Below are 15,201 nucleotides of genomic sequence, written 5' to 3' on the forward strand. Positions count from 1 at the left end.
AGCTGCAATCACTTCCCCAGTAACTCATGCTGTAACTCTTCCCTAAAGCTGCAGACCTGTCCCCATATGGTGAGCTCTGATGTTCTGTGCTACCTCTTATCTCTGTGTGTTGTGTTGCCTCTTCATTTGCAGCTCCAAAGCCACTGGAATTGGATCTCTTAATAATTTCCGACCCAATCCATTACATGTTTGAGATATTTCGACTCTGCATGCTTTGTGTTCTCATCTGTGTGAGATCAACCCCATGCACACACATAAACAAATATTTCCAAAACAGACTCGCTTTTTTTTCCCCAAATGAAACTCCCAAATATCCCACTAATATTCTATTCCACCTGCTTATGTTGCCACCCAAAGCAATTCATAATACATTATGATAAGTAAAAGAAATTTTCTGATGATAGATTTATGAGAACCATTTTTTAGGCAGTTCTCCAAAGAGTTTTGTTCCACCACCATATGAAAGATCATTTTTCCTTGGGCTGTGTGACAGCCTAGGTAATTAACTCTCACCAGAAACAAAGAAAGTGCCTTGTTTCAAAGTAGGATTAGACAGAGGGGTTATCAACTTATCAGGGAATGGAAAATGGGCTAAGACTTTTGGCAGTTCAAGACCTACCTCCATAACAAAAGGAAATATAATTCAAAAAAAGAAATATAATACATAAAAGGAAACATAAAGAAGAGGAAGGAAACATTATAATAAACAAAACTATTGTATTCCATCCCCAGGAAGTGCTGTGGGGATCCCTCAACAAACCACAGAATTTCTAAAGACGTCCTGTTGCTAAGAGGCCAGCTCATTACTTTTTGCATTTCCTCACCCATACTTTTAAATTACATTAAGTATAAACAAATAATGGCCAGCTAATAGAGCATTAAATTACCAGACTGCCCAGAGGAAGCCAATTCTCCATATTGAACAACACTACAGAATCAAAATGGGAACATAACTTTCTTTCAAGCTCTTCTCACAATCATTGAGGTTAATCCTATGTTGAGATACCCATGGACCAAAGATTTAATTCAACAAAAATCTTCCTACAAAAAATCTTTATGTGATGTATCCTCTCTGCTCAGACAGCGGCTGCCTTTATGGCTATCTTTTTATGAGAAACTAGTAAACAATGTTGTACTCAGCCCATCCATTGCCCATGAGAACGGGATATTTGTTTTTCTCTGTAGGAGCCAAGCAATGGCTTGCCATCGTCAGGGGGCTGAAAAGACTTCAGTTGGGATACCCACAAAAATCCTAGTATTGGCATTCCTAGAAAAGTTGTAGCATTGGCATGGTGCATAATACAAAAAACCAAGGGGAAAAAAACAAGACAACCTATTAATAAAGAATTCTACATTCAGGCTATTACCCAGAGAAATACTTCTTATCACAACAGAACATGAATAAAGAAAATAGCATAAACACATTTCTGAGTCATAGTTGCTCAGCTTGGGGAGACTTAACTCAAGGCTGACTTTACACAGCTGGTTTTGCCAGTGTCATCCTTAAACATCTCACTCATCCATCACATTCCCCATTTTTGCCTCCTCTGCAGAACCTGGTACCAAAAATCTGTTGAGTTTCCAACACCTTCTATGGAAAAAGATCTCCTCTTCTCCCCAGCCCTGCTCAGCCTGCTTTCCGTATTTTCTTACATTACTTCTTGAAACTTCCTTTAGCTTCTCAGGTTTTTATTCCACAAAATCTAAACCACCATTAAAATAAAGCTCATTTAATTTAGAAATAACAGATGAGACCCTCTGTCCTATCTGAACCAACAGCAGGCTTCTGAACGCCACAGAACTGACCTGCACACACAGATGTCACAGGAGGTAGTGACAGAAACACCAGTGCATGGGATATTTAAGTAAGCACTTTGAAACATCCTACTGGGAATAGTCCTGAACTGGCAGGAGAAATTGAACTGGATGATCAAATAAGCCTCGTTTAAGTTTAAGTGCTATTGTTTTACTACTGAGACACTGCCAATGTAATGGGATGAACAAATGCATTTACCTAGGCTGCACAGCTCATTTTACTATTATTTATTCATTGAGAACAATGTGGCTGTTGCTCTACAAGCCACAAATGGAGACTCTTCCCTAAAGTGTCTATAGTATACAAAGCACCCACAGATCACACAGGATGTCCTGGGAAGGCTCAAACACACAATGCAGCCACCATAACCCATCACATTTCTTCTGTGCAACCCAAGAGACTAACTAAGAGAAGGTAGATGAATAAAGTGAGGATGATGGTCTGGTGGGTGTCAGAGGTTAAGGCTCAAATACATGGTGCAAAGACATTATTTTCTCATTTTTGCTGTGCAACCCAAAAGAGCCAAGGCAACAGGAGGCAGCTGGACGATGGGCTGGTGGGTGTCAGCAGCGCAGAAGCACAAAGAGGCTGTGGATTGCACTGCAGTGCAGGGGGAAGTTTGCAGCAGCACAATTTCTTTCCCACCTACACAAGAAGCTGTACATATCACAGCAGGCACAGCCAGCGAGGGGCTGCGGTGTCCTTCCATGTCCCCCTCTATATTCGCAAATGCATTGTGGTGGGAGAAGACACTGGCATCCACCTGATTGTTGCACTTCCAAATGATAAATTTGCTGCGGGTGTAAGGTCTTTGCACAGCGCTAAACAACAGTGCCAACAGGATTCCAAGAGGCTGACTTAAAAACGGTTCAAAAATAAACAACATTTCTGCAGCAGCTTTGGAAACAGATGCACTTCTAATTGAATTGGCTTTAAACTCATTTGTATCCTCTCTAACATATTTCATCATTTCAATTAACAAACTTCTAACAGTTCTACCCTTGTTAGGAAACCTCGAGGTGCTTCATAAAACTCAAGGTCATTACTATGAGAGGGACAATTCAGTGCATCACCACAACTGCCACTGGTAATAACACCAGTAATTTCCCTTGGAGTCTACAGGATAAAAGTGATCACCCTTTAATGAGCAAGGCAGGAGCAGAGTGGACAGTGACACGGAAGAAATGTTTCTAATTACACAGACCAAAGGTAGAGAAAAAATAATGTACTCCTTTTGCAATTAATATTTACATTCATTTGGTTACCGACTGTGGAATGTGTAGAATAACACCAGTAAATCCATGTGGTGCTAAAAGTCTAATAGCCAAAGGCTTTATAGGGGAGACCTGGTGGAGCGTGGCACTCGCTGGGCCACATTCTGCTCAGCCGAACCTTTGGGGTCTCCTACAAAGCAAACCTCATGTTTTAACTCAGGTTAAAACTCAGCATCGAGCACAAACTGCAGTTAAGAGACTTTACCAGCCAACCACAGCCCTACAGCTGGGGCTTTCCCAATGGGCCGTGGATAAGGCAGCACTGGCCATGGGCTACACACCATGACCGAAGGCTCCAGAAGCTTGTGAGCTACAAGGGGAGCACCTCATCCTAAGCAATCCAGGTCCAAACATTTAAATCCTGCTTCAAGGGAGAACATTATTAACTGAAGGAAACTAAGCAGAATAAGTCTGGGAGTCTTAAAGTTAATAACAACTTCAGTTGCATCTGAAAAGGATGTAATATTGCCATGGAACAAATGTTTAACCTTTTTCTTTTTTTTTTAATACAGAAGGATTTGAGAGATTTTATGCGTTATTAGTTTGCTAGCTGTGAAATTTAAGAGATAATCTAATGAATACATTCAGTAAATGCACAACCGAAAAACCCAGCAAAAATAACTTTCACATCAAATATTTTGCAAAGCTCAAATAATGGACCCCTTTAGCTCATTTATTTCCTCTTGCTCTTCTCAACAAAGAGGCACATGCTCTCGTTATCTCATACCAGGCTGATTATAGATTCTAAATAGACCAGAGAGGACTTGTAAAAAACGCTGGTAAGTTTAACTCAACATTATTGTTATTGAAATTCATCCAAAGGTTGGTTTTATTGCTCAATTTCACAGTCTCTATAAATCCTGACGAGGCAGTTGGGTTGATGCTGACTTTGCAATATGATTCCCAATTTCTTTTGATTTTGCATCACAGTTTTCTTCCTTAAAGAACTTGCAAGCTCACTCTTTGAGTTACATATAAACCGTACGAGTTGATACAGTTAATACTTTAACTAAGTAGGGGACTGTCCATTAATTAGCACACACCTTGCAACAGATCACAGAACAAGCTGAGAACTCTGCCAAAGAAGAGAGACTTGTCTGCTGCCTTCTGAATGCAAATAAATAGGACTTCACAGTGTCCATTGATCGCGTAGGGAACTTTCAATGCAGACAGGCAGCAATCCACTGCACAAATCTGCCTGGACTCCAAAACCACCTGTGGAAATGATTCCCCCTCCTCCTGGGGCTGCTCCCTCGCAGTGAAGGGCTGGGCTGGCTGCTTGGGAGCCCCGTCGTCTTAAGAAAGTCCTTACTCAAATAAAAAAATCATCCACTGGGATCAATAGCAGTTACGGTAGTAGCTCAGCTGTGTTTTTCTATATACTCTGCTCATCACCCTGCCACTGGGAAAATCATCTGCTTTGTCCAAACAAAACTGAGTAGCTTTTTTTTCCCTTTACTAGTGTCATCATCCTCTGTACGTATCAGGAAAGAAACTCAACCCAGTGTACTTTAATATGAATTGTTTAGCATATATGTGCTTCAGGCTACTCCATTCATAGTAAAAGCAGATTTTAAAAACAAACCTGAGATTGTGTTTATTTTTTATTATTTTTAAGAGATTTATATAATAAACCAAGGCTTTTTTAAAGGCTGAGCACACTTCCGCAGTACATCATGAAGACAAAATTAAACTGTCCACAGACCATCAAATTCCCGTCTTTCTCCTGCATCTGACTTCTCTCAGAGGCCCAATTGCACAGGAGCTCTGAAAATAGATGGGCACTGCGGAGTGCTCTGAAGATCAATACAGACACGGGCTATTTGGACCAGGCAAGAAAGTGTCTTCCAGAGCCAAAGGTCCATCACTGGGAGAAAGCTGCCACCAAATGTCACCAAAAATATCCGCCCCCTCCGTAAATCATACATGGCCTGAAGGTCAATGGTTTCAGGCTCTGCTGGAGCACACTAAGAAACTCAGTTTGACTTTGGGGCCCATCCTTCTGCCGTTTTGCAAACACACAGCGTTAGGAGCTGCCGACACAATATCCTCATTGCAGCTGCCAAGCTGCGACCCCAAGACACAGACAAGCCTCATTTAGACAATGTCCCTCGGACAGCAATGTGACAGTTTCCATTTTATGGCATGGGAAATGCTGATGCATTTCCTTGTATCCTGATAATTACCATGTATTATAACACCACTCTTATTTCAGACAAAATAAACCACCAGATGACTCTGCAGAAGACAGGAACACAAAGCCATTAGATCCGTGTGCAATCATTATCAAGAAGGATCATAACAACACCAAAAAAATTATCTTTTTTTTAATTATTATTTTCTCTAAATGTACATTCCTAGTACTGAAATTTACAAACTCCAGAGGAATCACCAAGTGTTCAGGAGCAGGTCACAGAGGCACTGAGAGGCGGGAGAAGCTCCTGCACCCCCAGCAGCCTCAGCAGCCTCCTCCCCGCTGTCACAGCGGGCGAGTGACACTGTGACCCCCGGGATCAATATGTTTAAATCAATACGCTGCCTCAACTCCTTCTCGTCTCATCGACACTAAATGAGAAACCTAACTACAGGCTTTAATTATACTGGCGCTGTTTTGAAGATGCCACTAACCATTACGGACAGGAGGAAGATGTGTGAGCACTCTTCTGAACATCAGGAGCTGCTGCTCGGATGGGGAGTGTCAGTCCTGCTATTACAGGTCACCTTCCCGCAGAGGCAGGGACACAAAGGCACCCGACCTTCTTAAATAAAGCTGTACTATAAAAAACATCTGATGGAAACGGGATTTTAAGAAAGGGAACAGCACTGGTTTTCCACAGCTTCGGCACAGGGAGAGCAGCACAACCCATTTAGGTGATGGAAATCTTTCGGATGGAAATAGGAGGCTCCAGCACGGAGTCCTGATGTTCGGAATTCCTGACAGACCTTTGTTTCCATTTTGCTGCATGTCTTTGAGCACTCTGGTTGTGCAGTTCAATCTCCTCTGCTGAGGGACTTCAATGAACTCGGACCAAAGCAGAAAGCGATGCAATCTTGTTGAATAATAAGACTTTTAATAGTCACTCCTCCATGCTACCACATACAAATGAGATCCAGGATTCCACAGAGGGAATCTCCACCTGTAGTGAGGGATATTAGAAGTTTTGCAAACCAAGCTCACAGTGATTTAATTTACACCATCCTCATTTGCAAACCTTGGAGGACAGAGAGATTTCAAAGTATATCTCAGAGCCAGGACTAGACTAAGGTAGGATAAATTCTCAGTTGCACATCAATATCATTATGATAATCCTTAGAGCAGTCTGAGCACAGTTTAATTTTACCCACATTTCCTAATTCAGGCTCCTTTTCTCAAATCTTCTAAATTCAGCTCTTGCTATATTTCTGAGTTGGTCTCCCAAACTCTTGGATCAAGCAGAGGACATCAGGCACCTTAAAAGATATCCACTCCTCCTGTCATACTAACTTTATTGCTGTATGCAGTGCTACAGCAAACTCATCGCTGCTCAGGCAGTCAGCTCATTTTATTTTGCCTACGCGCAAAAAGTGTAATTCTTCTTTTTGTAGAACACTTGTTCCATGCAAACAGAAACACATGATGTTGTGTCTGAAGATCTTCAGAATATATTAGACGTGAAACCCCTTAACACTAATTGAAATCTACTAAAATGCCTGCTATGTCCAGCTGCCACTGGGTTCCCACCAGTGGTAAAGATAAAAAAATGTGATTTTCCACTTGAAAAATATTTGTCATATATTTATGTGCCTGAAATTTGTGCTCATCAGAGCTGTACAAAAGGCAATCAAGTTAAAAAACACTGAAAAAAGCCCCACATAGGACACAAGAAAAATCCTGTGAACTACCACCAGTACATGCCATTTCCCAGTACAGCTACACATCCCAAAGGGATCATGAAGTTCTCCATAAGCAGAAAAGTGTAGAGGTCTTAACACTGAAATATATCATTCATGAGAAGGCTTAGGCTAAAACAGTATTTCTTCATACTTCCAATGTAACCTATTAAATGGAATGACACACAGAGAGAGAAAAATGTTAAATCTAAATTTATCTTTGTATGGCAACATTTTATTAGAGCCTTGCTTCATAACAGGCTGTATTTGTCACACACGCATTATTAAGGCTGAAGAGACAGGCAACATTTCACAGAGATATTCCTACTGTAGCCTACTGCAGAAATCAGGGCAGTAGATCGCCCAGTGCACTATCTTGCTATCAAAGCTCTCCTAAACCTCCAACAGACTATTTCTACACCCAGTTACTTTTTCTACACTAAAAACATTCCCAGCTCCCATGGAAGAGCTTTAATCAACCTGTCAAAAACAGAGAAAAACTCCTTGAGCCTAACAATAGAAATAAAGGCACGGACAGGAGGAAGGGCGGGCAGAGGTGGTCCAGCAAGTGGAGGCTGACAGTGATCATCAAACACAAGAAAGCCTGCTTGAGGTTACTAAAAATCACTCCTTCACATAGTCTGGTATTGCTGCCTCTTCACAAGGGTCATTTTACGGAATGCAGCAAAAAGCATAAAAGAAATTTGGGCAAGAAGACCTGCTATAAAGATTTATATTTAGAGACAAGGAGGAACAACAGAGAACAACTCCTCAAACAGCTAATCCTCTAAGTATGTCCTCATAAGATTCATGCTTGCTTTCTGCAAGAAGATAAAGATCTGGACGAATGTACATTTCTACAAACTAATGCCTCAGGGGCATTGCTTTAAATAAGCTGCTTTGATAGCCAGTTTGACCCATTCAGAAATAACGTTTTTTGATGGCTGTTTACCTTTGATTCTGTTGCCAGGAAAAAAAAAAGCAAACATAGAGAACAGCAATGTCTGAACAGTTGTCTTGTGATCCAACTTCATTCGATAATTCTTTTAACATCCAGGAAGGAAGAAGTGTGACTGAATTTTCTTATGGTGAATAGATTTTGGAAAAAAGGAAAGGAAAATAAAGAGAATAAATCAGTGTTCTCTGAGCGCTGTTATGAGAGCAATATGTAAAAATCCTGTAGACAAACAAGAAATGGAGGGCAGGTCCTTTATGGGCTTTGTTCCTGTGCTTAGAGCTCCCTCAGCAGCCACAACGGTAATTAATGGTGTCACTGCGCATCCAAGGAGATGGGCAGAAATGTCGGAGAGAGGTCCGGAGGAGAACCCAGCAGGGATTTCAGGGCTAAATTTAGAAGCTATTTAGCTTTGGAATAGCAGAAAACCAATCAAAGGCTTTGAAGAGTCCTGAAGTGGGAATGAGAGGGTAGGACAGCCTCATCTACAGCTGGCAACACCTTTCGGCCACCTGTGATCCAAACCCATCATTAATTGCTGTGCCAGGGCATGGGGTGGGCAGAAAATAAAGTGAACTTTTTCCTCAAGCAGTCTTTGAAAAGATTTGTCCTGGTAAGTAATACAGTCATTTTTTCTGTACTAAAAAGGCTACAGCAAGATGTACTGCAGAGACACATGGGGGAAACCACAGAGAGAGAACCAGGAGTACTGTAATATTTAATTAAACCCAAATGCCAAAAGACGGGTAGGGTAGGCTGACCAGGGATCTACCTGTTATCATTAACTGACTGTGCCAAGGCCACCTACTACTCCCACACTTTTATGGAAGAGGAGGAATCCCGTCACGTGTGGGGTCTGGAGCTGGGAAGAGGACAGCCCAGGCAGGGTTGCCCACTTTCCTTGTAAAAAAAATGCGGCTGTCAAGAACAAGGGCCCCAGAAATGAGGCCTCATCCATACAATGTCTATAGGATGCTGTTTACAGAAGTACAGAAGCCACTTAAAACTAAAACTGGTTGGATTCAGGGATTGATGACTAAAAAATGAAACTTCAATGAAAAATTTCAATTAGACTAAGAATGAAATTAAATACTTATGAATATTTTCAAACACACTGGTGAAACTTCTGTTCAGCAAAGTTTCTATTTCTGAATATTTTCAAAACAAAATTGGGGATTTCTGCAACAATTTCATTCTTCAAAATAAAATTTACCAGATATGGAAAAATGTGTACCACAGTAACTGCCAGAATAAACAGGCATTCATCCAATATAGCTTTTCCAACTTTTTTTTCCCCAAAATTGTTACCTTGTAGGAAAGGTAAGTTTGCTATCGGCCCAGGATAGACTTCAGTCCCATTTTTTTAACCTATTAAGCTCTGCTTATAGTTTTTTTGAGCTACACAAGTATCATTTTGCAGAATGACTATTAAAATCTAGTGATTAAAAGCTGGCTGAAAAGAGCTCATTTTCTCCTAAAATGTCAGCGCAGGGATTCACACACCGCAAGGCTTCAGAGCAGGTCCTTGTGCTAACTCACAGGCAGGTCAGGCAACGTCCATTAAGCTGGTGGCCAGGATTTTCATGTAAGGGAGCGTAAACCCCAGAGGAACGCCCCTGGTAGAAACACAGGACTGGTCTGCACTGACCTTTCAGAAAATTAAACTTCATGAGACTTGATGCTACCTGGTTTTCAAAAAAATCCTAATCCGTGACCTTTGCACACTGTCCTAAATCTCTCAGCTCTGGGGACACGGCTGATCAGGACAGAAGCAGTGCTGTCACTGATGTCCCTTGGGGCAGGGAACATCCCTTCAGCAACCACTAAAACTATGACTTTCCACATCACCAAGACTTTTAACTCCTCCTGGTGCATCTGTTTGCTAATCCCACCCATTCGGGACTAAATCTGACATTTTCAAGGAGTGACCTTGCCAGCAGCATTCCCAGTGGCAGTGTTACATTGACCTGACCAGCAGGACCCGAGTGACACCCCTGCATCGCAGGTGCCAGAGAACCCTCTGAGCAACCCCCATCCTCTTTGATTTGTCCGCCTGCAACTAAACCACGTACAACAAAACACTGCACTGTTGAGAATAAGGAGGTATATAAGCATCCCTGCTGTGCCCTTCATAAATTTAGAGATAATTAAAGCTTTTTAAGGTGACTGTAGGTTGAAGCTAACCGCTCTGTGATTTAAAGCCAGGATCTATTTGCCTGTTGTGTCTTTCTTCCAGGTTCCTGTTGTTGCGAGCACAGCAGAATTTGAATAGTATAAGCACTCTTCATAAATTCCTGCTTTCTAGAAACTGCCCGTCGGATCAAAAGCAGCAGCTCTGTGCAAGAGCACAGAAATCTCCAGTCTTTGATTTGGAACAGATGAGGCACCCTATGTGCCTCTAAGATTAAAAAAAAACCCTGTTGGCACAGCACACAAAAAAAGAGAGGCAAAGGAACTACATGAAATAATTCAAAACAAAGGAGGTGAAAATTCAAAAATAGTACAAGGAACTCAGATGACAGGTTGAGGAGCGGATGAACTGCAAATAAGAGGACAATTTCACATTCAAAGAGGATGCTCCAAACACCAGCCAGAGAACAGAGACCTGCTGGACTAGTGGTGAGCCGAATGCAGTACAACCCAGTCTTCTGATGGGAAGACAAATTGAGGCAAATCATCAACCACATTTTCGTAATGTAGTTAGACATAGTTACCTCTATCTATAATTTCATAAGTGCATTTCCCAATTAAAGGAAGGAAAAGAAGAGCGAACCAAACCCAGGACAAAAAATTAGCTCAATTTGGAAACTGCCGGTCACGCATTTCTTGAGCTTATTGAATGGGTGACCAAGGAAAATGATGACACCACTAAAATAAAGCAGTAGACTAATCACAGAAGCCAGTCATGAATAAAAAAGCTACGGTGTGTTTTTTCTGGACATCAGAGAAAAGGTTTGGTATAGAAAGGAATAAAATTCAGAGAAGTATGGGATTTGTATTTTTAAGCTTGTCAAATGTAATGATCATGAGCTAACCAGGATTAAACTGCAGTAAGGATAGGCAAACTAGTCAAGATGTGACCTGTGTACCTGCTACAGTTGACCCAAAGTATTCACCCAAGCTGTGCTGAGCTGTGCTGGGTCAGGGCAGAGGTCCTGCTAGAGGAAACCACAGACACCAGGCAAGCTAGTGGTGCATTTCCATTAAAGCACAGCGGGAACAGTTTGGTCTTCACTGTGTTTGGACCTTGGGATACTCTGTGTGCTGTAACTACACCAATGGGGAGAAAAGCCACTTCTTGTTGGGAAGGTATGCTTAAAGGGTTAATATATTTGCAGATAATGGGCTTAGGAGAGCTGAAGTCCAGACTGCTGACAAACACAGATGAACCGACTTCAGTAGGTTTTTTGGTTTGGTTTCCTCCCCCCAAAGTTGTAAATGCAGAATTGTTCACAAAAAGTGTAAGATCAGGGCCTCGGACCCTGAAGCCCTCTGAGCAGTGATTGATTTCTACGTTAGACTCGAACTCTCAGTACATTCACTTGATAACTACGATACATTCACATAAGAAGCCACACTGACACGTGTGAACTAAACCCCACTGAAGTGGTAAGTTCAACAGCCAGGGAAAGTGAAAATCACCGCTACAGGAAGGCAAGAGCCTAGAGTTTGCTCTCTAGAAAAGCTACAAACTTTTCTGTTCTATCCCATTTTTGCTGTCCTGTACGTCGTACTCATGGCATTATCAAGTCTAGGACAAACTTATATCTACTTCTAAGGCAAAGTTTGCACCCTTACATCTGTTCTTCTACATTTTGTAAAAGTTCTTCAAAAGGACCCATCAAAGAACTGAGGTCTAAGTGTTACAGCTTCTCACGTCTGTCCTGGCTCAAGGGAAAGGAAGGAAAAGCACTGTCCTGCAGAAGGAAAAGAGCAGGAAACAAAGAGAGGTCAGAAGACCTGAAAGAAATAAAAGAGGAAAACTTACCCCCACATCTCATAAAGCAAGAACAACGACCAGATACCACAGTGACTGGCATTCAATATATAAGGCAATGGCTTAATTAGCCATAAATATGGTCAGCTAGAAAAATGTTAAAAGGTCAGCTGATACTAACTGTGAACAAGAAAAACTGAGCTGCTTAAAAAAAAACACCTGTCATGAATAATTGCTCAGGGCTTAGGAATTCTGCATGCTTCTGTAATTTGCTCTTCTCTGTTATGGTTGAATAACATCCTGCTAATTATTAATTGGATAATGATTTGTTTCTATCACTAATTCAATAATGTGTTCAGAAGTGCACTTTGAAAGCTCCCAGCTCCAGGGACCACAAATATCAGGCTTATCTTCACTTAACTGCTCTGGTTGGAGGGCAGGTCCCAAGTGATGGAAGTGGAGCCTGCAGAGCTTTCTGCCCACCTTTGGGCACTTTGCACCCAAAGTGACTGAAACATCCACGTCCTCTGGAGACCAAGGCAACGCTGCTTTCCTGCTCACCTGGCAGGGAACAGAAGCTCTTCAACACTGGGTAGCAATTAGGAGCATCCTAGGTCCTAACCAGGGGTCTGGCTGGAGATTAACAGTTCACCCTCAGGGGAACTCTTATGGGGCATCCTGAAGGTGGAAACATCTCACCCTTCCTTTACATCCCACTTCCAAACCTAAAGGTGTTCAGAGCACTCTGTAAATGGAGTGCAGGAGGAAGGGCATGCCATAGGGCTCTGCTGCACAGCACTGACCACCCCTCCAGCCTCTGCCATGGGTCCGGTGCTGCGGCTGTGCTGCAATCACTTCTGCTCAGATAAAAAGCTGAAGACAAGAGAGCCAACAATAATCCCCTTGAGCCACCACTCCCTACTACCTCCCTAAGAGAAGCTAGACCATTAAAAATACCACACAAATATCACTGAAATAAAAGAGGCTTCAAGGTTATTCAGAAAAGCCCCATGCATAGACAACCTTCCCTTTTTAATAGTGATAAAAATCCCGAGTTTTTCAAAAGAGCAAGTCACGGCAGAGACAAACCCACCTTTGAAAACCCAACAGCTCCCTTTTTGCAGAAGAAAAGATAATGTTGTGGGGGACAGGTATAGCATTCCTCCTCCGTGGGCCACAGAGGCATAATGAATTGGTACAACAGCACATTGCCGAAACACAAAGCACAGAAAGCTGCTTTATGAATCCGTGCAGCCAGCTGGAACAGCCATCAACAGCTGCGAGAGGAATTCACTCCAGGACTGAATCACTTCATTACAGTGGGGTTTTTTTCCCTTTTATTACATGCAGCTCAGGCTGCTGATCTTCATCCTTAAGACCCTCCACAGAGCAGCCCCACTTCTTTCTCTGCTCCCTTATATACTCAGGAACATTAATAGAGTATTTAATCTCCTCCTGAGACATCATTTCTCCCTCTCCCATGATATAGCTCACCAGTAGTCTTCTAACCTATACCCCATTGTGTGATGGTGTTCTAAGCTTTTTGACTCTAAGTCAGAGAGCATTAGTGGTTTGGAGGCAGCATGGGTACAGAATTTACCCCTAAGAGAAGGGCTTTTGTCTATAAATCTATTTAGGGTAATAATTGTGATGAACTGCAAATCATGGAAACTAAGAGAAAATATTTCTACTGCTGCCCTATTTCTGTTTGATATAGGCGATTTGATCATGCATGAAGTCAAACTGCTGCTAGGACAGAAGCACAGCGCAGAGCCCCAGCAAGCAGTGACACTGGAACACACGCTGTGTATCCATTTGAGATGGAGGCTGGTACAAAATTGCAAGGAGGAGACCACTGGCTGCTGAAGTCGTGTACTTGGCATGAGTGACAGCAGGTGACATCACAGGGTTTGGGTATTTAAATATGATTATCTCAAGAAAATTCCTGATCCCTTCACTGAAAACAGGCATATGAACATACAAATTTAGTGAAAAGGAATACACATTTATAAACAAGTAAAAGCTGAAGTACGAAATATCTTCAAACAAAACGCTAATGGAAATATTCCTTCTCCTAAGTTTATACTTTCACGTGATTTTAAGACAAATAAAAGAAACGCCTCCAGTATTCTGTCAGCATAGCCAACTTTAGCCCTCTTCTGCTTCACTTCCATTGTAGAAATGTCAGCAGACCCTTGTACTATGGAAAACCCTACTATTAAGAGCAATAAGGAGGTATTAGAAGAACAGTGTTCAACACTCACAGCAACCTTGTGAAAGCTGTTCCAGCAAGTGAACAAGTACACACCTACGGCAGGCTCCAGAACGAACCGTTGAGGGAAAACTGTGCTCAGCATCAGCGCTATTTACATGTGTTGTGTACTTTAAAAATCTCCTTACCCGAACTGCTACAGCGAGATGGTTCCACGAGTCTGCCGGTCTTATCGTAACAGGCGATAGCTCGCAGTCGTACACCCTCGCCACACTCCTTGGCATCTCCATGGGATCGCGTTCCCAGCTGCGGCTCGGATGTGCCTCCTCCGATAATGCAGTCGGACCAATTTCCATGGGGCTGGGAGGTAAACACCGCGCAGGGGCACGGCTCTGTTTCAACTTGAGGATAAACTTCAGTATTCTGGCATTTGTCTCGCTTTCTGCTTCGCCCTGTTCCAACCACAGAAATCTGTTCGTTAGCTTAACATCTGCTACTTTTGATAACAACACGTCATATTATTTATACTTGCATGAAGTCAACACATCAGAACCAAGACAATCTGAATGTTAATATCCAGGAACGTTTCCGAAGCATCTATTAGCTGCTGCCAGTGCTCTGGAGTGCAAGGACAACGTATTTATCTCCAGGGGCAACCAGAGATAGTTGGGAAAAGTTTTGATGGGTAGGGTAAGGAGCAAAATGCAAAGTCTTACTCTAGTAACGGTCTGCCCAGAAAATGCTTTGTAATTTCCTATAATATCATCTTTCTCCAATTATCTGATGAAAATAAATTGATTTGTTTTGTCTCTATTTGCTCACAATCAATGGTTGCCAGGACAACTTCCAGCGGACTCTACATTAGACACAACTCCTTCTTTGAGGCTACTTTACAAATTAGTTAAAGATGCACTCTGCACACAAACCCTACTTTGAAGAAAACAGAAAAGATAATCCTCAGTAAATGATTAGGGCTGGAAAGCATTTCAATGGTTATATTTGGCTTAGTGTTTTCTTTTGCTCTATTCCTTCAACAGGTTTTAAAAGAAGGCTCTTCACAGATCTCTCAGTAGCTTCAGGAAGCAGAAGCATTCTAATAAACCTCTGGTAGAGCTCTCTGCAACTGCACTCTCCGTG

At 42.1% G+C, this 15,201-nt stretch overlaps 1 protein-coding gene across 1 annotated transcript in view; it reads right to left on the reverse strand.

Moving 5' to 3' along the window:
• Nucleotides 1-14,516, reverse strand: part of LOC104462846 (thrombospondin type-1 domain-containing protein 7B-like) — a gene marked incomplete at its 5' end in the record, with an annotated part of 96,667 nt that extends 82,151 nt beyond the window's left edge. The window contains one exon of the mRNA XM_010074976.1: nucleotides 14,253-14,516. Coding sequence (XP_010073278.1) covers nucleotides 14,253-14,516 — 264 coding nt within the window. The remainder of the gene's footprint in view (nucleotides 1-14,252) is intronic.
• Nucleotides 14,517-15,201: the final 685 nt, after the last annotated feature.

Source organism: Pterocles gutturalis, unplaced genomic scaffold (genome assembly GCF_000699245.1).
Source record: "Pterocles gutturalis isolate BGI_N339 unplaced genomic scaffold, ASM69924v1 scaffold1967, whole genome shotgun sequence".
NCBI lineage: Eukaryota > Metazoa > Chordata > Aves > Pterocliformes > Pteroclidae > Pterocles > Pterocles gutturalis.